The sequence below is a fragment of the Eublepharis macularius genome, chromosome 8 (genome assembly GCF_028583425.1).
Source record: "Eublepharis macularius isolate TG4126 chromosome 8, MPM_Emac_v1.0, whole genome shotgun sequence".
Classification (NCBI taxonomy): domain Eukaryota; kingdom Metazoa; phylum Chordata; class Lepidosauria; order Squamata; family Eublepharidae; genus Eublepharis; species Eublepharis macularius.
In genome coordinates, this window is record NC_072797.1 from 40534165 (window position 1) to 40560027 (window position 25863).

Consider the following 25863-nt stretch of genomic DNA (forward strand, 5'->3'; position numbering starts at 1 on the left):
TTCCTTTGAGGCTCATGGAATGATTCCTATTAATCATTCACCCACTCCTGAACCTGTGCAATCCCCACTGGCTATAGTCCACTTTTCTCACTGAGACCCAAGGTGGATTACACAGTGTTAAGTCATGCAGTCAGTAACTAGGACATTCAATAAACACAATAGGGTATGCACTGCAGAAATTTGAAAAGATGCTTACAATACAATTACAGGAATACAGTGATGAAATGCTGAAACAAAACAGTAATTTTACTTGACCCATTAAATCATGCAGAAACTGAAAAGTACCCAGTAAGATCATTTTGTTTACTACTCATCCCTTTACCAAAGCATCTCTCTGAACCATTTCTTTACAGCACAGACCTATTTGCCTGAATGAAAAAGCCCTCATGAATATTTCAGTTTTGCATATTTTGTGGAAAGCTAGCAGAGCGGGACCTTCCTGGCATTTTCAGGAAGGGGGCAATGGCTGAGCATAAATGTGGTAGGATACACTTTCTCAAGCAATGTATACACATCTTTGGGCTGTACCAAGTGATTGACTTCCATAGAAACTTTGTAAGTCTGCACTCCAACTATATTCTAGGACTGAGCTGTAACAGCTTTCAAGTTGCAGAACATCATTAGAATATTTTATTTCCTGTTTATTCATATAAAGGAGCCCCATGGCGCAGAGTGGTAAGCTGCAGTACTGCAGCCCAAGCTCTGCTCACGATCTGAGTTTGATCCTGGCGGAGGCCAGGTTCAAGTAGCTGGCTCAAGGTTGACTTAGCCTTCCATCCTTCTGAGGTTGGTAAAATGAGTACCCAGTTTCCTGGGGGTAAAGCGTAGATGACTGGGGAAGGCAATGGCAAACCACCCTGTAACAAAAAGTCTGCCAAGAAAACGTTGTGATGCGACGTCCCCCTATGGGTCAGTAATGACTCAGTGCTTGTACAGGGGACTACCTTTACCTTTTTTATTCATAAAAATAAAGAGTTTACATATTTGAAACATTATCCCCATCTTCTATACTTTCTGTAAAAGATAAGAATGAAAATCTCTGACTGAAAATGCACAACCACAGTGGGCAGTGAAACAAAAGACTTGAGGAAGCGATTCTGCCCCGTGGAAGAAATGAAAGCCATCACTCCTCAATCCAAATTCCCTAGCAAGCAGTGTCTCATACATTTCTGCAACGGAGGTTGCTGAAAGCAGCAAGCCTTTTCTGCCAAACTACTAATGACCAGGATGCTATTAGCAATTAATGTGGTAAATCTGATTTGCACACAGGGTAGCAAAAATGGTTAGATGAAAGGGACTCAAGTCTACAGGTTAATGCTATAATGAATGTTAGTCTAAGGTACCACAAAACTCATTTTTGTTTTTGTTGCAACCCAGCTTACCACTCTGGCATGTGTTAGTGTGTTGAGCAGCTAGACTCTGTTAAGCGGGGTCCAAGGCAAGACTGATTTGGCAGAAATGAAGGGGGATATTTTTAAGCATTCACTGGGAAGTCCTCCAAGTATGTAAAGATTTGTTTTTTCTGTTTTCATCATCCACCCAGGGGACAGGAATTCTTGAGGTGCACTTGAGTTCTCTACTGAACAAACTCTTCCCTTCCCAAATAAGTGATTCCCTATGTGAAATGGCATGCAAACATTTAGCAGGCATCAGGGAGCCAAACTTTGGGCATATTGTTTATCAATCCTCTGTGGAAAAAAACCTCCTCAGAATGACCTTTGCAGAACTGTGGAAGGACTTGACTTCCCTGCTGATATCCGAAGAGGAAAGGTAGAGCGATGCTACCCAGTTACAAACACACACATCCAAATTAAGTAATCAAAATGATGTACAATAACATTAAAAAATTTAAACTAGATGTTGATTTATTGCATTTTATTTATGGATTTTTCTCTTTTCTTACAAAAAGACAGGCACAATTTATTTCTTCAAAATACCTCAAGTACATTGCAAAAAACTGATCACTATTCAAATTGCCCCTTTACAGTTAAATTAAAACATTGTATATAGACGATTTTATTGAGGCAGTAGTGCATTTTTAGTAGGAATGAATTGCAAAATATATATTTTATACAGTAAATGTTAAATTTATAATTACCTATAAAACTTTGAATTGCACAATAATTCACTTTACAATTGACAGGTTTCTGGAAAAGAGAAATCCGCATTTATGCGAAATATTTGCCAAAGCTATTCTTTAGAGAGACAAAGTAGGATTTTTCTCTATGAATAATTGTCTAAGGAGAGTTATATTTGGAATATATTTTTAGTGGGAAAGGATTTCTAAATATTCTGTTCAAATAAGTGTCTTGCATGTTTTTTAAAAATCAGACATGCAATGTTTGGATGCCACTAAATCATACCCTTTTAAATAGAGTACCAACACCAATGAGAAATCTGGAATTATTTAAGTTGATTTGAATTTTCTTGTTTTCCTACTGCATTATCAAAGGATGAAAAAGGCACATAAGTACATTCCTCTGGACTTCCTTTAAGAAAATGTCTGCTGCATAATAGCTTCAAATGGTTAAAAAACAAAGACCCAAAACTGGGACCCTTGATTTGAAGGTGAGTCCAAGATTCCATCTGGCTTCATTTTCCATAGAATTTCTTGTTCAGCAGGAATATGAGAAGGTTTACATTCACTTTAGCTTTATCAAACATTTTCATTACAGAGACACCTTCGTACTGCATCTGAAGCAAATCCTACAATAATGAAGAAAGTAATTTAAGACTTGTTTTGCACAAGTTTTGATTTTAGTTTTTTTCATATTCAACCCCATAAAAGTGAAACAATTCGAGCACACCCGGAAGCTTCCCAAGCACTGGCAAGATAGTCAATATTTCCAATTCAGATCTCACATTACTCATGAACTTGGTAGCAGTACCATCCTAAGCAGAATTTCACCCTTCTAAGCCCACTGACTTCAATAGGCTTAGAACAGTGTAACTTGCTTAGGATGGCACTATCAGTGGCTGGAGGAAAACCACCTGCTTCAGCTGCTTACTCCTTCCCAAAATTTTCAATATCTAGTTAACAGTAATTTACAGTATTGTTGAAATTATTATTATTTAGATAATGTTTATGAAATTTCCTGAGCATTGTACAATACTGTACGTGGCTATAGAGTATTACTTTCCCTTAACAGTTTTCTTTATTTTACAGCACATAGTTCTCATTCTATTTTCTGCTCCCCTCGTGTCACCAAAACTTGAAGATCATTAAGAACTCTAGAACTACATACTTGCAACGTGAATTAGATCATTCTGGATAGCTACCTGCAGGACGGCTGTTTTCTGCTTTAAAATTTTTTTTTTGAAAGATCAGTTCTCGAGCCCTAGAATTGGGTAGTAATTGTAAAAAACCAAAAATGATGAAATACTGCAGGGCACTAGAGCACTGCTATTGGTATTTTTCAAAGGGGCTATGGTGGAGAGAGAAACAAATGTTATAAAGGGCCCTTTATAACATGAGCCATCTATGGTCTTCTGGTTATTATTATTATTTATTTATAGTCCGCCTTTCTCACTGAGATCCAAGTAGAACGACACAGAGCAAGTGAAAAAACAATATAATCACAAGCCAGGACATATACTGAGTAAAGTACAATAACGAACAACAGTTAGGACATTCAAGGAAACAGATGCAATAGGGAAGAGTAGCAGGAAAAAAATCAGTTGTTCCCTCACTTAATGTGGCCCACTTAACACCTACTCCCTGTTCCTTTTCTATAGTGGCTCCCATCTGGCGGAAAGGTTTCTCTGAAGTGGAGGGAGCAGCAACTGTAAGACCATTTTATTTGCAAGAGATTTTAATGGGTTTCAAAGTTGCAGTCATTTTCCTGGGAAATGGGATTTTATTGTATTTGCTTTGGAATTTCAAAGCTGCCTTGAGCCGCAAGGTAAAATCTTTACCAAGCAGCCATGCTCTTTAATGAAGATTTTGTTGGAAGGAATAATCTTTTATTTTTTTTCTTTCCACCTCAATATCTCATATAAAATTCAAGCCTCAGAACTGCCTCCTATCCATGCAAGCAACAAAGTGCACCTCACAGAATCAATATTTACCTGAAAATGGAGATGCACCTTTTCCATATCCACTCCCAAGAACTTTGCTTTGATATCAAAATCACCCACTTCTTCACCAGGTGTAATTTCAAACATGACATTCTTAAACCTTTAAATGAAAAGGACAATCATTTGCATGGATGAATATGTTTTATGCTAAAACAATTACTGCACTGAGAACTACAAATACAAATTTAATAACAAAAATGACAAATAAAGCAATTACTTTAAATACTTAATTTGTAAACAAAAATCAGATTACAGTTAATGCAAAATCCAAGCAAGTTGTTGGTAGAGTTTATGTATTGGGCACATGTAGTGCAAAACCTACTGATTAGGTTGGAGTTCATCAATTCCTAGTATAACCCCCTTTTCATGTAGTCTTGCTGCTGTATACTTCAGTGAGATGTTTTTAAGTTTGTTTCCTTTTTCTTCCTCCTTTCCACTTAATTTGATTGACCTCCGTGAATTTCTGTAAAACAAAAGATGGAAACAGATGTTAGTCTCTGAAAAGCACCATGTTTTTCTTTTCCCTAAGAAAGGAAAAGGCAAACAGATGTTACTAGGTTCAGACTTAAAACAATTAATAAAGCCAATCTCCCTCCTCTATTCTATTTTTTTTTTTAAAGGCAGCTGTGTAATCATGCAACATAACATTTTAATGGAACAACTTCAGATGTTTCATATTCAGTAAAATGTTGCTCTTAACCTTATACCGATAGTTCTCTTCATTCATTCATACAGTTGCATATATTAATTTTAAAAATTATAAAACAATATGACATTCAGCTGTTGGGGCTATACCAACAGTTTTATCATTTGTTTGATGGTACAGCTGCAGCCATCAACAGCTTCAGCAGAAAAAAAACCCAAATATTGTAGCTCACAGCTAATGGAAGTGCCGATCTTCAGATTCTATTTTATATTGACACACAGCTTTGATTTTTGTTAGCAGTCAATGGTATATTAATGGATACAGGATACAAAATTAAACACACATGTTTTGCTCATACATCTATGAAGCTGTAAATTATTCAGGATAGTCCAGAAGTACTACAATGAAGGAACATCACTGCTTCATTCATTCAAACATATTCAGTAATTTATGCTATGAATGATATTAGCACATCCATATAATTTGTTCCGCTTGGAACAATTTGGGTTTTAATTTCCATAACGTGGTAACAATGGAACTGTGTTGGTAAAGGGTTTTATAATCTGCCTTCTCAGTAAGAAAGGTGGACTATAAGTGAAGTAACTAAGTAAGTAAATAAAAGCTTTATGTTTTCAGTATAACTTAAAAATCACTTACTTTCTTGTTAAATTATCTAAACAGGTTTTAATGTAGGTATTGTAATAATTTATTTGATCTTCATAAAAAGCTTTCTTGGAATTGAGCGCATTCAATGTCTGTTGTAGTTTTACCAACTCTGCTTTTCGATGCTGTCTGTATCTTCTTTGATTTCTAATATCCTAAAGTTTTGGGGAAAACAATTATTCATGGATAATTTGATTCTTTTTTAAACATTGCAGATGAACGTAATAGTTTTACTTAGCTGGTCAAACTTGTTATTTAGCTACTGGGAAACTGGCATGATTGAGCACAGCTCAAACATATACTGGAAAACTGTTTATTGAGTAGACCCACATACAAAAGTAATGGAACTAAGCTGTTCAGGAGTAAAAGATAAACCCTAAAATTGCATTTATACGTTTTATTTAAGTGAAAATATTGTGTGTTGAACAGTTCAATTTTTACTTATGCTCACTTGCAAGTGTGCATCCCAAACACCTATTTTCAAGGCCTCTGGAACATATGAAGAACAGATACCCTGAGTTGCTGTACTATATTCCCCATACCACTGAGTAACTATAGCGTCCACAGTAGAGACTGGGTCAAGGCTTCATAAATAGAGGCTGATGTTTCTAGAAAGACTGCGTTCCAGCATCTTTTCCACAAATTAAGCAGTGAAGCCAGACTACTGGACATAACACTGACCATTTCTCTTGTCTTGTCATTTCAACTCACTATAACATCAGTGCATTCATACAGAAATAGGCAGGACTTACTGTCAGAGTTGATGTCTACTGTTGAACAGACAACATATTCGAAAGCTGGAAGCAAATGCTCCATTTGTATTCTCAGGAGATCTATCATTTATAGAATTAACTGGCCTTTCACCATCTATAACTTGTTATAATTTTGTTCGTAATATAAAGAATAATGATATTTGGCACTATTATCTTGTTAGCATGAATTTATGCTTAGGATGAAAAGGTAGACATTTGGAGAAATGCAAGAATGTTCCAATAACCTTTGCTATTTCATTGATGATTTCCTGGTACTTATTTTCAGATGAAACCAATCCAGCTTGTTCCAGTGTCCGGAGGTTCCTTTGGATTTTCCTTTTCTTTTGTTCTAATGGTAGCTGCCCTTCTTCAAGAATAGATCTACTATGTTTCATTTTCTCTGGTGTTTTAGAATCCAAGATTACACGTTTTTCTACTACTTTTAAGTGTTCAGCTTCCTAAGAGAAAAATTAATTTACACATTAGTACAAACAAACAAGTATACTGACTATGAATTACAAATATGGGAGTTACAAAGTCCCTGCATGGATTTGCAAAGCTTCTGAGTGGAGCTCACCCAACGTGTAATTGTACATCCCCCCCCCACCCGCTGCATGTACATGCAGATCCAACAGCTGCACTGGCCAGTCTTACTGCACAAGTCAAATCCACTCCTGGACACTACAGTATAAACACTCTCCTTCCTGCTGTCTTGCTGTGTGTTTGTCTCTGTCTAGTGTATCAAGGAGCAGGCAGTAGTGCATTGTGGGTGAAACAGAGGAATGTTTCAGCCCTACATACTTCTATTGAAGTGTGGCCACAAATTTTCTTGTACTCTTGCCACATGCACGGTAAAAAACTGAGCACCCATGTCTTATTAAACTTCTCACCTAAGTTTTTTCTTTAAAAGTTTAAAAAGAAGCTGTAAAGCTCTTTAGACAATTATTAAAATGTTCTTGCAGATGTCTTCTTAATTCCTAGCCCAAAGCTCACTCTATAATTGAAATCCTTTGCTTCTTGTACTATTCTCAGAGGATATGACGAACAACTGTTCCTATTACTTTGCCAAATTTAAATATAGAAAAATGGCCAACATGCATTATCTTAGTCGTATGTGGTGGGTGTGCACTGTCACATTACATCAGTAGACTGGAAATATGTGTCAAACACCAGAGCTCGATATTCCACTAACAGATTTCTAGATAGCCAGAATATTTCCACCAAGGCATTATTAACTAACTTTCTCATGTTAGCAGCAACACTGAAAACTCCTTCACTACCCAAACATGAACATGTGATATTAACTGTTTCATGAAGGCAATCTTCCAGGCTTTTTAACACCAATTAGATAACCAAGAGAAATCATGAAGTCAGAAACACTCTTTCCCAGTGGGAGGGGTTCATTTTCTTCAGCAGTTTTGCAATATGAATCCTTTTGAGAAAAACATAACTATACATTTACACAATTTGAATACTGTAATTTTGAATCCTTTTTTTTTTTTAGAAAATTTTTATTGGTGAGTATACTTTTCAAATTCAATACATACATTCCCTCAATATCTAATTAACCCTATCCCCCACCCTTTTCCTCCCCCCTATCGACTTCCAACAGCTTTCCAACCCTTACCCCCTCTTATTACTCGATAATTCCCTTAGTCTAAGCACATTCTAATTTTTTTCCAGGTATTCTATCATATATATCAAATATCCTATCAATATAGCATGCTTCTATCAATTATCAAATATTCTATCAGTATAATATACATCTATCAATTATACTATCAATATAATATAAATCTTATACCCCTCAATATAGCAGACCAGTATAATATAATATAATATATAACAAAAGTCTTAGTTTAAACATATTCTATTTCTTTTAAACATATATTCTATCAAATATACTATTGTCATTATATGTATTAACACCCCTACTGTGCACCCTGCCTCCAATGTGGCACCGCACACAGCACCATACTGCACATTCATTATATAATATACAATCTGATCTACCAACATAATAGTATATATAGTATGCCCCATCAGTATATTTGTTTAACTATTCCCTTATTCATATACTCTGATAAAGCTATTACTTATCGTAACCTCCCTATCTTATTCTTTAAAAAATCAGTTCTAAATTTCACCCCTCTTCTGCTATATTATAATCCAAGCTTAGATTAAAATAGATATAAATTCTTAATGGTAAAGTCACTTCTCTCTTCTGTTTAAAATGTCTTATTTCAAAAGTTCTCAAACTGCCACAGTTCTCCTTTCACATCCCATTTTTTTTCCAAAAATTGTTTCAGTTTCACCCAGTTGTAATTTTGAATCTTTATGCTCTAATATAGTATGCGTTCTTATAAACATGTTGCTGTAATCTTTAATTTTATGTTAAACACTATCTTACTTTTATATCTTCCATTACCTTTCCAGAGATAAATGGGTTTTAGTATAAAAAAAAAACCTTCCATAAAATTATTTAGGAAAAATTCTCTTATCTATCTTTTCTTCAGATTAAGCATTCCTAGTTTAATATATTGTACTCTGTTTCACCTAAACTGAATCCTCAGTTTTTAATCTTTATTGTAATGACCCTTCTTCTAGACTTCTCTTCCCAGATCCTTTCAACCATTACAAGCAAAACAATTATTGTTTGTTTTTCTACAGTGAGACTTGAAATTCATCATACCAAAGCATGCTGAAAATATAAAAAGTACATTCCCACACAATTCCTGTATTTTCCCAGATGATTTACGCTAGTTAAATAAACTCAAGTTCAAAGTATTTTATGCACAAAACCCATGAAAAGTTATTACCCTCAAACATTTAGTGAAGCATCAGCTCAAAATTGTTTACATGTTAAACACAGGAGGAGGAATACAATGCAATATGCAGGAAGTCTGTTCTAACTGGCTCAGGATTTTTTTTTTTAACCTTTTGGCTTTACAACCTAATACGAAACATACATACTTGAAACTAAGTCCCACAGAAATCACTGAGATCAGAGGGGGCATTGTACAATGAAACGAGTGTGGATCCAAAGGTATTTTTAAAAAGTTCTTACAGGATTATCTTTGCAAGTGACTTATTTAGAAATAACATTATCAAGAGTGATGAATATATAAAAAAACAAACTACAATGTCAGATTAGATTTGAGACTGGCCAAACTCCTGCTTAACCAAGAGGCTCACTTGGACTACCATCTCTTATTAACCAACCTTACAAGAACAATGAACAGTTTTGCAGCACCTTAAAGACTAACATGTTTATTTGTGACATGAGCTTTTGCGACCCCCAGGCTACCTGACAAAGGACCATCTGGCTGATGAAAACAAATCATAATCATATGCATAGGTCAACTGATAGAGAATAATTAATGATAAGGTTTAAACATGAGGATTGACTAACTAACAATATTTTCTTTTTTTTGACAAGATTTATATGCACCAAACTGAATATATAGAAGAGTTAAATTGATTGAGTATCTGAGGAGCTATATAGAATTACCATAAAAAGTTGAAATGAGTAATATATAGAGAACAAATCAAATTGTTTGATTTAAATGTGGGAAATTTTTATGGTTTATGATATATAGGTTTATATAGAATTATTCAAAACTGGAAAATGGGATAAATTGTTTATCTAAAGACGTATAGTTTGGGTGTATAATAATTAAAGGAGTTAATGATGCACTGCTTAATATAATGGAGAATGTATATCTGTTTTAGACAGAGGAATTTAATAGAAGTAAGGGAAAAGGGACAGAGGGTGGGAAAGCTGTTGGAAGTCAACAAAAGGGGGGGAAAGGGAGGGGGTTAGAAACGAAAAATTAGGGGAAAATTGACTGTAATGTAAAAATAAAAATGTTCTAACCCAATAAAAATTTTTTCAAAAAAAAAAAAAAAAACAAATCATAATACATTTTTTAGCTTTTAAGTTTCCACAAACACACTGTTGTTTTGGATACAGTGTGGTATAGTGGTCTGACTGTCATATTGCAATATGGAAGACCTGTGTTCAAATCCCTACTATGCCATGAACCTTTGCTGAGTGATGCTTCTCAGCTTTATCTACCTTGCAGAGCTGTTGTGAGGATAAAATGGACAAGGCCATGTACAACACCCTGATATCCTTGAAAGAAGTGCAATATAAAAATGTACTAGATAAACAGGTAAGCTAGGTAAAAGATGGAAAATATCCTAATGCCTTCCCTGATCTCATGAAAGCAGCAGATCCCCCTGATGTGGATAGCGGTGGCAGTGCTGAGGCAGTAGGCTTAACCCTCCCCCCATTCCCTGAGCTTAAAGTGCCCCAGGGAAGCCACTATCTTCCAGGGATACCGTGCAGGGGTTGGGGAGGTAGGGAGGAGGTTATAACCTGCCTTGATTACTGCTTATTTAAGGCAATGAAAGATTAGAAGACCCAAACACGGACCTCCCACTTCTGGTTCAATTAAAGCTGCTTCAGTTGTCTACTAAAAGGGAAATGGCTAGCTCTGTTATGTAAAAATGTAGCTTTCACTGTCAGGTCTGACATATGTTCCTTGTGTATTCTACCAGAGAGACTCCATTTTAATGCTGTCAGTGTTTTAAGCTCTTCTTTTGCAGCTGCCAAGCAGTCCAGCAACACTTAGCTCAACAAAGAGCACTGTTTTGACTACAGCCTTTCCAGCCTTGGGAAAGTTTCATTCTCTCAGCTTCAAGCCGCATGTTTTGAGAACTGTGGGGGGAGGATGGGATTTGCTGGGCTATGCTATTCTGTATCTTAACCCTTACCTTCATTCGTAACAATATACGTGTACCAGCCAGGATATTGAATCTTGGCCAGTGGACTATAATGGTTGTTTATATTCAGTAAAATCTTTTGGAACCAATGGACTCATGTCTAATTGCAAGAGATAGTCTGGATTGCAACTTTTAGTAAGCCACAGTCTGACGTTCACAAGGCTCTTTCTGGACTATGTTGTCAGATTCAAAAATTTAAAGGAGAAACAAAACAGAAATTTTGTTTGTTTTAAGTCTTGGTTACATATTCTTATTTCATCCAGATACAAAAGGATCAGTTACCTGATATTCAGATGCAGGCGTTTCCAAGATTTTTGCAAGTGTCTCTCCCGGCTGAGCTCGTATCACATCAACAATAAGCCTTTTGGTCCTCAATAGAGAAATAGATTTATGTCAAAGGAGATAATAGTGTCTAACAGTTAAACATACATTTAAAGGATAGCCTTCCTGGTGTTATATATTCATAAAATAGATCTCTCATCCTGTGCATTATATTCATAAAATTGATATCTGCACATTTGTGTGTATATACAACACACATTCAGTTCTATTAATGGAAGTATCAGAACTATAAAGAACTTGCAATGGAAACTGTGGGGTCAGCTTGCCTATATTGTAACTAACTTCCAGCTTAAACCCATGTAGGGTTGTTTGGGATGACTTGCACCAGTACTGTTTTTAAGAATCTATTTTAAAAATCCTACTGAGAGCCAGTTTGGTGTAGTGGTTAAGAGTGCAGGACTCTAATCTGGAGAACTGAGTTTGATTCCCCACTTTTCCACTTGAAGCCAGCTGGGTGACCTTGGGCTAGTCACAGTTCTCTGGAGCTCTCTCAGCTCCACCCACCTCACAGGGTGTTTTGTTGTGGGGATAATAATGGCATACTTTGTAAACTGCTCTGAGTGGGCATTAAGTTGTTCTGAAGGGTGGTATATAAATCGAATGTTGTTATTATATTATAAGGGATTGGTATTTACACAGCAATAAACTATCCCAAGCTGGGAAGCTTCTCCCTTGTTTTCTTTTTTCCTTTTCTTCCCAGACTATGTAGTAAACTGCCATTTTTACTTGTCTCCCCCACCCACCAATTATGCAAAGCCAAGTTTTCAAAATTTGTCTGTATATTCCTAAACAGACTTTCTGGTATCCACCACTTTGAACTCCCTCTTTGTTGAGATACGTTTGCATCATGTTCATCAATACATGTTTAAGAGTGTGTAGCTTGGTTTGGTATTCAGATTAAAATACTGAATTCTGACTGTCCTCTAAAGACACCCCAAGTTTCGTGAATCCCCGGGGGCCAATTCTATGGGACCCTGAATAAAGTTACCCCAGCCACTCCATTGTTTTCAATGGGGAAAAAATAAAAGCTGACTTCCATTGCAGAAACACACTGGGGCAAGGCTGCCATGGCCGATGCACACTCCCAAATGCAAGCTGAGCTCATCCCAGAGAAAGCCCAACAGAACCAAACTGAAGCACGGGAATGGAATCCCCTCAGAACAAAATTGAAGCAAGGGGATCAACATCACACCAGAGACTCACACCCATTTTCCCCAAACCAACCTAAAGCAAGGAACACTGTTGCAACTTAGCTCAGCAGAACCAAACTGAAGCAAAGAAATCAAATCCTCCTAGAATCAAAGTGAAACAAGGGGAACAGCATCACATCACAGAGTCACACTCATTCCACTCAACCAAACTGAAGCAAGGGAATGCCTTGTGCGTGTGGCTGTTCTGTGGTATTCCCCCACTGGCTAAACCTAGTGCCTGGCTGCTGTGAATAACACTGGTTCTGTTGGGATAAGTTGAAACAGTGTCAGTTTGGTTTGGGTGGAATGGTGTATGTTGGTGTGATGTGTGATGTCCCCTTGTTTTAGTGTTTTGTGCTTTCCCCATAGGGAATAATGGAGAGCAGTTGGGGATACCTTTTTGGGGCCCCCATAAATTGGCCACCAAGTTTCAATCTTCCTGAAACTTGGGGGTATTTAGAGGACAGTCAGCAGTCGGTTCCCTGCAAATTTAGTGAAGTTTGGTTGAAAAATAACACACACCCAGCCCACCAGATAGCTCCTGGATTTTCCTATCGGAAAGAATGGCAGAAGTTTAACAAATTTCTCTTATATAACCAAACCAAAACTGAGACTCAATTCAGTATTCCGAGAATTCTGGATTTGTTTTTAATTTGGTATCCCCAATCCTGATTTACTGAATATTTTTGGAGTACACACCTAGACATGTCATTTTTAAAAGTTTACTTGTTTGCCATTTCTCTTTCTGTTATGTAATATTTCTCCTTTTTAGGTGTTTTGGGTATGCACTACAGGTCAGTACCATCATACATATTTTGCATACAGAAATTCCCAGTTACAATTCCTAAGATCTCAGGTAATGGGCTTGAAGATCTCGGACTGCTGCTTTCATAACAGATGATTCTTGGCTAGACAGGCTCAATATAAGGTACTTCAGAGGTTGTTGATTTTACTGCTTTTGTACTGCATGCTGCATAACTTGATTCTCAGGCATTTTGCAGTTACCTCTGCCTCCTGTGGCAGCCATTTTGCAGTTGCATCTTTCACCCTGTGCCAGAAATCCAAAAAGTGACCACAGACTCAAAACGGTTGGGAACCTGATCTAGAGAGCTACGGCCCAATTTACTGTGCTCGTTCTGAAAATATTCTATCCTCTTGATGATGCTCTGTGACAATATCTAGCTGCAGCAGCAGCCACCACCGGCATGAGACTTTGAGAGAGATGAAGGAGAAGGAAGTAGATGAAACCATCAGAGCATCCTTATTACTGGAAAATGATTAAACAATGAACTTTGGGTGTGTGAGATTTTAATTTTTAAACAGCAAGTGGTATAGCTGGACTGTTCCTTTTGCTTGTACCACAGCAGCTAAAATAGCAGCGTAGAGTAAATGTGCAAGGGTAAGTTAATTTCGGCCACACTTGTGCAAAGCACATGTGCCTATTTAAAAAGAGTCTACAGGATTACTCAGTGTTTCCTTCTAGCAAACAAAACCCAAGACAGATGTTTCCTTCGGTTTCCTGTAAAGCCTAATCTATATCCTGACATTCATCTTCTATTTCATATACCTTATCAGAGAACGGTTACTGTGTGTTCTTACTGCAGTTTTTTTGAAGAGCATCCTGCCATGAATATGCCCAGAGCAGTCACATTAACTTAAAACTGCATTCTGTGGTATCAGAAGCAAGCAACCAGATTAGAGTTGATAAGGTGCTGAAATTGTTGCACAACAGTCAACAGGATTTGGTTTTGTGTGAAGTAGAGAAGAGAGTAACCATTAAAAATCACATTTGTTAGAAGTGTAGCAGCCAAATTTGTTGTGTTAAACACACTTTTATACACATTCCACTGATACCAATTTACACCTTTGTATATTTAGGGCCAGAATCTTAATTTCTGAACTGAGATTTGTCTCCAATTAAGAATTGCTCTTAATAAGGTTTGTTAATTTGCAAAGCGATATGCTAAATGTAAACATTTTTAGTATGGCATCTATTTTTGGATAAGAGCTACACTGATATTGTAGGAAGAAGAAAATGTTCTCTCTAGGACAAATTATGGATCAGGTACGTTACCATACTGCATTCTGACTTGTGTACCATCAGCCTGAAACCTAGCCTATTTGCTGCAACACAGACGAGAGTATTATAGCAATCTCCTCAGTCACTCACAATTCTGGTTCTTTCCTAACACTGCAGCAACCTATGAGGCAGAAGCTATCTTTAAGATGCTGTAACAATGTAGTTCTCCTGTTTTATCTGCCATAGCTATAGGCATGTGCGGTTCGGGAATCCATTTCGGGAAAAAAGCCCAAATTGGAACAGATCCGTAAAGATTCGGGATTTCTGAAGCATTCGGGGCCCTTTAAACATCACTCCAGCCCCAGCCCCCCACTCCCACCCCCACCCACCCTGACTTACCTTGTCGGCAGCAGTGGTGGCTCCAGCCCTCCCTGCCGCCTGTGGGGCCACGGGGCTGCGGAGTGGCGGAGGAGGTGGAGAAAGCCCTTCCTGCCCCTCATATGGCCACGGCACTGCGGTGGCCATTTGAGGGGCAGGAAGGGCTTTCTCCACCTCCTCCTGCCCTTCCTGCCCCTCAAATGGCTGCCGCAGCGCGGCAGCCATTTGAGGGTCAGGAAGGGCCAGAGGAGACGGCTCTGGCCTTCCCCACCGCCCTGCAGGCTCAGGAGGTGGTGTGGCAGCAGAGGAGCCAGCTGGCTCCAGGCCACCGCAGCCTCATGCTGGTGGTGGCCTGCCACCCAGCTGATGACCCTCCTGCTCTCCATCCAGCCAGGTAAGTGGGTGAGGAGTGGAGGGATTGCCCCGGGGAGGTGGGAGTGGAAGAGTTGCCCACCATCAACTTCAGTATGCTCCGAATATTTACGGAACATACCGAAGCGAGTAAAATACCATAATTCTGAAGTGGCTTGCCACTTTGGAATTATGATATTTCCGAAATTTTTCCCGCTTCAGGTAAACCCGAAGCGGGCTGCACACCCCTATATAGCTACTACTGTATTTACCCAAAAGGCAGATGACCCTGAATATAAGACAATCCCCCTCAAAAATTTTATACAAAAGGTATTTTTTTTAAACTGTACATACTTGAATGCAAGTGTAAGACAGCACCCTCATTTTCTTGATGATATACCTGGAAAATAAAAACCCTAGTCTTCCTTTTGGGTAAGTACAACATTTTCTCATGCTTTTGTGGCTCTTATAATCTTATGCATGCTTATTTGACAGGGGGGTGCCACTGAACCCAACCAAACTTTCCATACTTCTTCACAAAGAAATATCTGATGGCTGGCTAGTACCCAAACTTACATCTATGTTACATATATCTGGCATGTCAAAAAGCGGGCGAAGAGTTGCGAGCCCTAGGAACTGTGATAAGCAGGGTGTGTATGTGTTTGTGCACATGCACACATGCGGGTCAGATTCTGCAGTAAGCACAGTCTCTATTGAATTGGCCCCAGGTGCGAATTCACTCACTGCACAATATATTTTCATTACAGGCATTTTGTAGCACAGATGGACATAAGAAAAGCTTTGTGAGATCAGAACAGAGGTCCATCTTGTTTGGTATCCTCCTCTCTTGTACAAAGGCCAATCAGTTTCTCTGGAGGGCCAACAACAAGGCATGGAGGCAAAGGTCTTGCCCCAATTTGCCTCCTTGCACTAGCATTTAGTGGTTTTCTGCCTCTGAATGTTGAGGCTCCCTTCACTATGGCATATGATATGAGCATAAGAAGAGCCTTGTTGGATCAGACTAGTGGCCCATGTAGCTATCTTCAATGACTGCCAATTCATTTGCCATTATGTTCTGAACTGGTTTTGGCTGCAGGGTATTCCCAGTTCTTGAACAAGATATAGTATCTGCTGTAGTAGCAGCTACATGACAGCAACATAATTTACGAAAATCGAGTCGCTTTGCTGTGGTACTGCTGTAGTCCTCTTCCCGAACTGAGCTCCCTTTTTCAGTTGCTAAGATCCACGATCATCTGGCTGGCATTTATCAGGAACTTGCCACATATTAAATTTGGTTAGTGTCTCCCCACTGCCACGTCCCTTCTTTTTCTCTGTCATATTTCTTAGCAAGCACAGTTCTACTTTTGCAATTTTGTCTTTACATGTTTCACTATTTTTATTTAAATTGATTTAGACTACTTCTTTCCCTTAGACTAAATGCTAGTAGCTTATTAGTTGTTCACTATTACCACTCCATGAACTACATTCACAGTGTTTGAAATTTAGTTGAGCACATGGTTGCTGGTCAGTACACTGCCTTCCAATTACCAATAAAACCCAATCAAAGTCCTTTCAAACTGAAGATATTGTTGTAAAGACACACAAAATTATATGAAGCTGACTGCTAAGTACAAAATAACCTCTTGAGAAGATTCATGGAGAGGCAGCATGATAAAGATACTAAATAAAACAGCAATTAAACACAGAATGGTTAAATTAGTAAATATTACCATATTTGAATTCTGACAGCACCAAGTTCTATAAAAATACATACTTCATCATCAGGCCTTTGATGTCCTGTTCTTCACCTTCCCGTAAGTCATATTTCTTGGTCAATGAAAGAGAAATTTCTGTCTTTACAAGCTGACTTAATGTGTTCTCTTTGTTAGGGTCACTGGGATCAACAGCTCCTTCTCCTGCAAAAGGGGATGGGGAAAATAACAGTGTTAAAATGGTTAATCTTCATATTTGTATCTATAAAATGTTAGGAAAAAACCCAGGAATGATAATATACAAGGATAAGATCCCAAATAAGCTGTTCTGCTGGTGTACTAGCAATGCTTACTTTAGTACAGGAAGGTGCACGTACAATTTTGCTGATGCTCCACTCCCACACTTTGCTCCTATTCTGTTCCTGAGAGTCTGCTAACTCCCAGAAGCACAATTATTTCAAGGGAGAGGGTTCCGTGTGTTGCAGTGGAGGGGGAAGGGGAGTGTGGGAAAGTGCTCCATTTGCAGTAATTTGTTGTTGCTTTACCGTGCTGCTTTATACACAGGCCATGGGAGAAAATCCTAAGATCAAAATCCTGTAGCAAACTTACCCAAATCCTACAACCCTTTATGCAGGCTTGTACATAACAATATAATTTTTATAACTTATTCTGCTTTTGCTAATCATGGGGAGTGATAAGGAGCTGCAGGACATTCAAGTACCACCCCAACTGCAAGAAATCTTCATCTGTTCTTTTGAGATTTTGCTCACACATTCCAGCTTTTATTGTTTGTAGCAATAAAAGCTGGAATGTAACGTAAGAAGTACTGCATTCTGTACTTTTTGTACAATCACATGGAACTGTGGAATACACACTGCCCTGAATTTATTTCTTCTATGCCTAGGTAAAAGTTAGATCCAATTGACATTCCTTCAAAAAAAATAGCTTACCAAGGAAAGTCTCTACATCAGGAACTTCCCCTAGCCCTGTCAGAAGTTCATTTAGGGTGTCATTTGGATCAGGAGCAATAGCATCTTGATGCTCCAGCAATAACTGTAAAAGAGAGAGTTTCAACAAACACTGTTTAAAAAAGAAAACAGCCCTTTTCCAGAGGCCAAGATTTATTCACAAATAAATGGTGAGAGAAATGGAAGAAACACTGAATAAGGACTACAGGGGGCAATATGGGGGGGGGAGAGATGTGGACTCTCTCTTGAAGGAAAAATGCAACATTCAGTGGTTGTTGGGAGTAAAATTATTCCCATTTCACATCTGTCAAAGTAAACAAGCTTACTGCATCACACTGATATTGTTTTCTTCAATATCTTATGTAGTCAAAGCTTCAAGCATGTTTAGAAACTGCAAGGCAGGAAGAATTCAAACTACAGTAGGAAAGGAACATATATATCCACTCACAATCTCATAACTGCGGTTATAAAACAGTGTCATAGCTGCACCAATATTAGTTTTCTGTCAGATTAAAAATCTCACTTCCAAAAGAAGTCTTAAAAAAAAAAGCAAGCACAGAAACCCAGCAGTTCCTATCCCCCCGCCCCCTGCCAAATCAAGGAGTTGCCATCAAACAGGATTTTAGAAAGGTATTTTTACAAAAGCTTTCAAAATCCAGTTTCAAGAACAGTAATATAGTGAATTACATCCATTTACAAAAGAACTTGGACCCAAAATAACGTAAATTACTATGTTTTAAAACTTGCTCTTTGCATTTACTTTGCAGGACTCCTGGGAATTATCTTAATACTGGCCTCATTCAACACTGTGCGGATACCACTCCAGCATTCTGTCTTTTCATCAAACTGAGTTGCTAATGGATTCTATATTTGATCTTTCACAGGCTACCAAATTTTTCATCCTGAAAACTAGAGGAATGTCCACAAAAAGTGACAAATTCAAGCCAACCTCTGGAGTTTCTGCAAGCAGATAGTTCTAACACCTCAATTTTACTTCCAGAGGCCAAGCGATAGGCCTTCGAAACTCAAAAATACATCCACACGATCAGGAACAGACAAGGCAAATATGAATTGAATTTTCGGTTGTAAGGGGGCAGGACAATGATCTAGTAACATCAATAAGAGGTTTTGCTATTGCTTGAGGTTTTAGTAATATTGTCACAGGAAACACAGATCCTTTAAATAGCACAATTTAATCTGCGGCAAGATATTTCTACCAACAAATGGTTGGTAGACTGCTTGAAGTAGGTGTTGATTCACAGATAAGTGTAAAGAATGTGGCCAGAGTTGTGAATTTCCTGGAATTATTTTGCTAGTTCCTGGACCAAGCAGAAAGAGACTGCAGTAGATGTATTGGTTAAAAGAAAAAAGTCAAAAGTCATGCAACAGCTTATTATGACTTTCAAAACTCCACAAAATAGAATGGAAGCTTTGAAGTTGTCCAAAATTCTTCATTAGAGTGGTTATTTTAAAAAAAATGATGGGAAGAAGAACTGTTTCAAGCTTGACTGCATCATTTGTAGAACATATTGCAGACTTAAACACATTAGCTGGAGCTGGTATTCAGTTGCATCTTTAGCCTCCGGGTAGTGGGAGTGATTTTAATGTAGAAATGTTATTCAAAGACAATTGCAAGCAGGGCTTTTTTCTGGGAAAAGAGGTGGTGGAACTCAGTGGGTCGTCCTTGGAGAAAATGGTCACATGGCTGGTGGCCCCGCCCCCTGATCTCCAGACAGAGGGGAGTTTCGATTGCCCTCGGAGGGCAATCGAAACTCCCCTCTGTCTGGAGATCAGGGGGTGGGGCCACCAGCCATGTGACCATTTTCAAGAGGTTCCGGAACACCGTTCCACAGCATTCCAGCTGAAAAAAAGCCCTGATTGCAAGAGACATTTCAGTCTTCACACAAAGGTTGAAGTCAAAGAACTCTGAGCAGCAAACATGTTTTCCTACCAGAGTGAAGGTACCACTGTCCTAGGTTGGATGACTGGGTAAGAAGAGTGTTGTCTGCAATGGAAGCTCAGAAGAGGTTGTAGGCCCAGTGGTTGCTCTTCAACAACTGTATTGCAACTTGGAAAAGGCTAGATATGAATTCACTGCTGTTCTTCTCCCCTCAGTTGTGTTTACTGTCATCTGCACCTAGCCAACTGTGTCTCCATACTCCCTTTAATGCATGGCACCCGCACCCTGCCATCCCTGCTGCCTCTCCATCATAGCAGCACATCCTCCTGCAAACACAGGCCAAGCTCATCAGGATGCTGGAGTCCTCAGGACACCCGGCCCACTGGGCGCTAAGTGGGGACTCCTATCTCCAGCATCCCTCAAAGCAGGCCCTTGCCAGATCCCTAGAGGTGCCCCTTGTGACTGGGCTCGGACACAGAAGTTCGAATGATTATGCACAGAGGAGAGATGCAATATGCTCCATTGCATATTCTGAGCCCAATGATTGATAGGATCCAATTTCTTCGAGGCTCCACAGAATTGTACATTTTGGCACATTAATCTAGGTGATAGCAGACCAAGGTTCCATAATTATGCAACATAAAATATGTTTTTCTACCCATGAAGTAGAAAGAGGTTCTTGCAGTTATTTACTGCCTTCCTTGGTACACTTTATGGCAGGTAGAAATATTAAACTTCTTGTCAAGTATGAGCTATCAAAATTTAGTATCAGCAGCCAATGAGATGATCACCCAGTTTCAGTTCTGAATCTGAAAGCAAGCCACGCCTGCAGCAAAACTGCATGCAGAGACAGTACTGGATGAATAAATCTTTTAACTAATTAATATTGCCCATCAATATATACAGTTAAAGGCTTGCTGGAGATCTCTTTATGTAAGGAACATGTTAGATTTGCAGCAGTTTTATTCCATACATAGACTACTGCAGATGGTAATGATATGGTAACAATATTAATGTTTATAGAAAAAAACACTAAGAATGCTGCCTTCTGCTGAAAAGGACTAAAGTAGATAAGGCTGAAGTGAACCCAGAACATTCAGCCGTTAAAAAAACAACAACTGTATGATAATATTTGAGTTCCTGCAAGCCCTGTGTGGAATGATATGGAAAGCTTTTGCTCAAAGACCTATATCATAATTTGAGAACTTGTGATTAACATACAAGAAGCATATTCTTTCAAATATACCTGACATTTTATTAGATATGATGGTTAAACCGAATCTACATTTTCTTGTAGGATGGCAAAAATAGGTAATGGTATGAATAATATAAAGTAGAAATAGGTATTAACTTAAATAATCACCTTATGATTTGTTTGCACTTTAGAAAAAACTTGAAAATTTATTTATAGGTTCCATTTAATTCTTTCAAGGGTGGCAAAGATCTATAATATGGTGAGTAGTAAAAGCTGGTTCAGTGGAGTAGATAAGGCTGACTTCTTCCATATGTAGCAGAGACACAAAAGTGCCTCTAATTATTGGAAGGAAGTGGCGAGGATTATTAGCCTGGTTGGGAAAACAAATTCCCTACAAATCAGAGACATTACTGCTAAATAATGTTCCTGACATGCCAAGAGATCTTCAAATCTCTTGGCATACCTTACAGAACATTACTAGTCTTTGTCAGGAAATGGAAGCAAAAAATTATGCCCAAGATTCAAGATTGGCTGTTGAAAGTAAAATGAATCCACATTTTGGTAAAATTAATGTCCCCGCTCAAGATGCATCTAGATTAGGTCAGGAGTTGTACAAAGGGTGGATCTGGCAACAGAATAGTTAGTAGTAGAATTTGGATCGCTCAGTGTGGATATTCTTGTTTTTATGCTCAGTTGGACAGTATGTAATGGGTAAAATCCTTTAGACAATGTACTTATTTGGTCTGGTTTTGTTCCTTTTCTGTCTTGTGCTTCAAAATAGAAAAGGTACTGGCAATGCACTACAGAGCTGAACAGACATTTTCCTGCAAGGCCTGATTAGACAGAACCATAAGCAATTCAAACACTTGTCAGAGAGCTGCCACAATATTTCATTATGGATGGGTCCTAACAGCTTTGATATTGGACAAATAACTCCAGTAGTGAAGAATGGTGATGTATTTATTGTGTTGGCAAGAGTTAAGACAAATTGAAGAAGTTTCTGCCTTATGATGAATAAAAAAAATTCAACCATAAACGTAACAAAACTGGAGACACGTGAGAAGGTCCCCCCCCCCCAATTATATGGCATTGCTTCTGGTCCCTGCTTCTCTTCAAGACGGGTGTTGGATGACATCTGCTGCACCCAGAAATGTTATTCCAAACATTTCTTTTGGTTCTATGGCACTTCTTAAAAGGACATTTCCTTGTGTTTAGGTTGGGGGTGGGGCTGCTATCACCACCAGCTAGGGTTGCCAGCTCCAAGTTGGGAAATTCCTGGAGATCTGGAGGGTGAAACCTGGAGAAACCTGGAGAAAGTGGGGTTTGGGGAGGGAAAAGACCTTGGCATGGCATAATTCCATACAGTCCACCCCCCAAAGTAGCCATTTTCTCCAGGTGAACTGATCTCTGTGGCCTGGAGACCAGTTGTAATTCCGGGGGATCTGAAGCCACTACCTGGAGGCTGGCAACCCTACCACCAGCCCACATAACTAACGCACAAACCCAAGGTCAGACCTCGCAACAAACACAGATGTTACTTATTTGATCAAGCTGGCTATTGTCTATACAATAAGCTAGTCTGCAGAGAACACACAAGGACTGCAGAGTCTAAATACTTACAGACGTAATATTTAGGTATTTCTAGATCCTATAAACCTAGAAGGTATTTAGTATCTAAGAATTTATTGCTCTTTAATTCAGACACATTCTAGAAATATGAAGTAGGCTCTACTATATAGAATGAGATGACAGGACACGACTAATTTCTTCAGCAGTACAAGAATGTGCCTACCTACAGGCAGAGATATTGTCAGGGTAGGTTTAATATTCTGCTCTAACCAATCTAACCCATGAAATCCCAGCCCCTCTTTGAGAAATCGGTTCAGTCTACTAAGCCTGGGATACAAGTGAAACATAAGAGGCACAATAACTGATGGTGTTTGAGCTTTAATAGACATGATGCTGAAGACAGAAAAAGTATTCTAGATTATGGCAAACTACATCAGAGTATTTAAAAAACTCAACAGTTTCTCTACATACACAGCAGCTAATGCTGTGAAAGCAACATTTTGGTAACAATTTTTTCTTACTGCCATGAAACCTTAAGACTGTAGTTTTGCAACTGAAGAAGAGATTACTAAATGCATGATTATAAATGAAAGGAATGAAAAGCAGCTGTGCAGGAAGCTATAACTTTGGCATTGCTTAACTTTCAAAGAATTTCACGGGACAACCTAAACATATTACATATGTTAAAACGTTAACTCTAAAGCCTTCTAAAAGCCAAAGAGAAAAAGGTTAATTTAATCATATATATTTATGCTGAAGTTGCAGTTTAGTTGGCTTTGGTGTTTAATCCTCAATGTACATAGATAGAAAAATAGAATACTGCAAATATGTGTGGATAATTTTGCAACTTAATCAAAGATATATGTAAATATGCACATTACTATTTGGTACCCTTAAATAAAACAGCACATCGTGAAATTCCTAGCAAAACTGATTCTAGGAGTTATACTGCACAGCTGCTTTGAAAGGACCATATGGTTCAAACATAGGTTAAGAAGCCCATGTTTAAGAAGTGCTATTCCTGAAGTTCATCTGTTCCTGGTCCAACACAAACAATTTGCAGGTCAGCAGTATTACCCTAAATCATTGGTTTTCTGTGATGTGACAGCAATTCCAAAACTCAGCTGGAAGATTATATTTTTCCAAGGGAAACATCACTTTTCACAAAGGCAATGGGAAGCACTAGACACTTGAACTCTGGACTCTTGCAATGTCTCTTAAACAGTCCAAAACTAAAAGAAAATTGTCAGGATAGCATCTCCCCTCAGTTTGCTACACCCAGTTCCCTTTATAACACTTTGGTTACTAAACAGTCTGAAAAACAGCTGGATTGATAAAAGTAGAAATAACACATTCACCAAAGTACAATGAATTTAATTTCTAAAAAAGACTTACTTCTGACTAGATTTGCAGTACTTTTCAAGCCATATGTATCTTACAATCAAGATTTAATAGAAACCAAGCTTTGTGCACTTACTGAATGAGTGCTGATAATTTCTTCAATAGATATATATATAACTGGCTTGCTGAGTGTCACCATATCAGAGTATTCATCAATATTGAATTTTTCTTCAGGTTCAGGAACAACACATGCTGCCTGAAAAAAATTCCTAAGGCGAGAGGAAAAAACATCCCATAATACTTTCAACTGATCTATGGTTGGCAGAGCCAGACAGATGTTGTGACACCTTGAATTTATGACAGCGTAAGGCATAAATTTTTAAAGTAAATTAATACAATGGATCAAAGTGGGGTGTCTCCTCAACTGGGAATATGTCTACTGCTAATTAATGTTGAGTATATTTTGGTAACAGCAGCATGATTGTTTTTAAAAGGCTAAATATCTAAAATTAGGTACACAACAACAGGGCCTTGCAAATCGGTTGAAGAGTCTGTAATGTATTCACTCACCACTTAAAATTTCAAGCAAGAATGTCACATGTACTGAAATATTTGGTAGGGGTGTGCAGTTCGGGAATCCGAATCCCGAAAAAATCCCGAATCACCCTGATTCGGGGTGATTCGGGGAATCCCGAATCAATTGGGGGAATCCCGAATCGATTCGGGAATCCTAAATCGGCATGCCCTGAATTGATTCGGGGCGATTCGGGAAAGCCTTTTCAATGGGAAAAGCCTCCCATTGGGGGTGCATTTTCCCACCAAATCAAGCCAAAATTGGTGGAAGCCTTCCTCTAACTCCCCTCTAACAACCTCCCAAGTTTCAGACAGATTGGACTTTGGGGAGCCATGTTATGGCCCCCCAAACCAGGTCCCCCTATCCTCGCCTATAAAAGGGCATAGCTTTAGGTTGCTGCTGCTAATCTCCTATTTTGTGCTTGCTGCTGCTGATCTCCATTATTTCCTATGGGGAAAAAATGAAGAGGCAGGCTTCCTTTGCCAGGGGTGGCATTTGCATGCAAAATGCCCCCCTACCCTCAGGGGCCCTTCTCCCACCTTTCCTCCCACCCCCACCAAGGCTCAGCCTGCTCCCACTTGGGGGGGGGCATTTCATGGCCTCCCTAAGTAGGTGCTCTTTTCTCTACTACTTACAGCTGTGGGAGGCTTGTCTTGCCATGGGTGGCATTTTGCATGCAAAATGCCCCCCAACCCTCAGGGGCCCTTCTCCCACCTTTCCTCCCACCCCCACCAAGGCTCAGCCAGCTCCCACTTGGGGGGGCATTTCATGGCCTCCCCAAGTAGGTGCTCTCAGCCCCCAAAGTCCACCCCCTACAGCCCCACACAAACGCAATTCCCCCCCAGCTGCCACACACAGACCCAAATCCCCACATTAGCCCCTCACAGACCTAAATCCACCCCCAGCAGCCCTACACCCATAACCCCAGGAACAGGCTGGCCAGCCCTCCCCCTTTGTTCCCTATGCTGGGAACTTCTAAACTCTCTTTCCCAGGGCAATTCCGCACAGCCCAGGGGTGCCACAATGGTGGGCACACTTCTGAGTGCCAACTTGTCCCTGGGAAAGAGCACCTGACCTGACACACAGACAACCACCCCCTGACACCCCCACCACCTACAGAGATGGCTGGCCAGCCTCCCCATTGTTCCCTATGATGGGAACCAACTGCACAACAAAGAATAAAACACGAACAAGACAAAATAGTTTTTGAAAAATTATTTTCTCCCTTTCAAAGTACAAGTAGGCAAAGCATTATGACACATTACACCAGCAATCCCCCACACAGAAAAATAACAGAACTCTCACTTAACATCAGAGAATCACAAAAACACAATTCCTGTCAAAAACACTTTATTTCTTTAACTGCTTTAGGTTACACAGTAGGAGGGCATAACAGG

General features: G+C 39.0%; 1 protein-coding gene across 1 annotated transcript in view; it reads right to left on the reverse strand.

The window, feature by feature from the left end:
- Positions 1 to 1860: 1860 nt before the first annotated feature.
- Positions 1861 to 25863, reverse strand: part of IQGAP2 (IQ motif containing GTPase activating protein 2) — a 197749-nt gene continuing 173746 nt past the window's right edge. Inside the window, exons 28-36 of the mRNA XM_054986150.1 lie at positions 24029 to 24161; positions 17870 to 17972; positions 16982 to 17123; positions 11209 to 11296; positions 6384 to 6596; positions 5381 to 5541; positions 4400 to 4540; positions 4069 to 4177; positions 1861 to 2706 (exon numbers count right to left, since the gene is read on the reverse strand). Coding sequence (XP_054842125.1) covers positions 2593 to 2706; positions 4069 to 4177; positions 4400 to 4540; positions 5381 to 5541; positions 6384 to 6596; positions 11209 to 11296; positions 16982 to 17123; positions 17870 to 17972; positions 24029 to 24161 — 1204 coding nt within the window. The 3' untranslated portion in view covers positions 1861 to 2592. The remainder of the gene's footprint in view (positions 2707 to 4068; positions 4178 to 4399; positions 4541 to 5380; positions 5542 to 6383; positions 6597 to 11208; positions 11297 to 16981; positions 17124 to 17869; positions 17973 to 24028; positions 24162 to 25863) is intronic.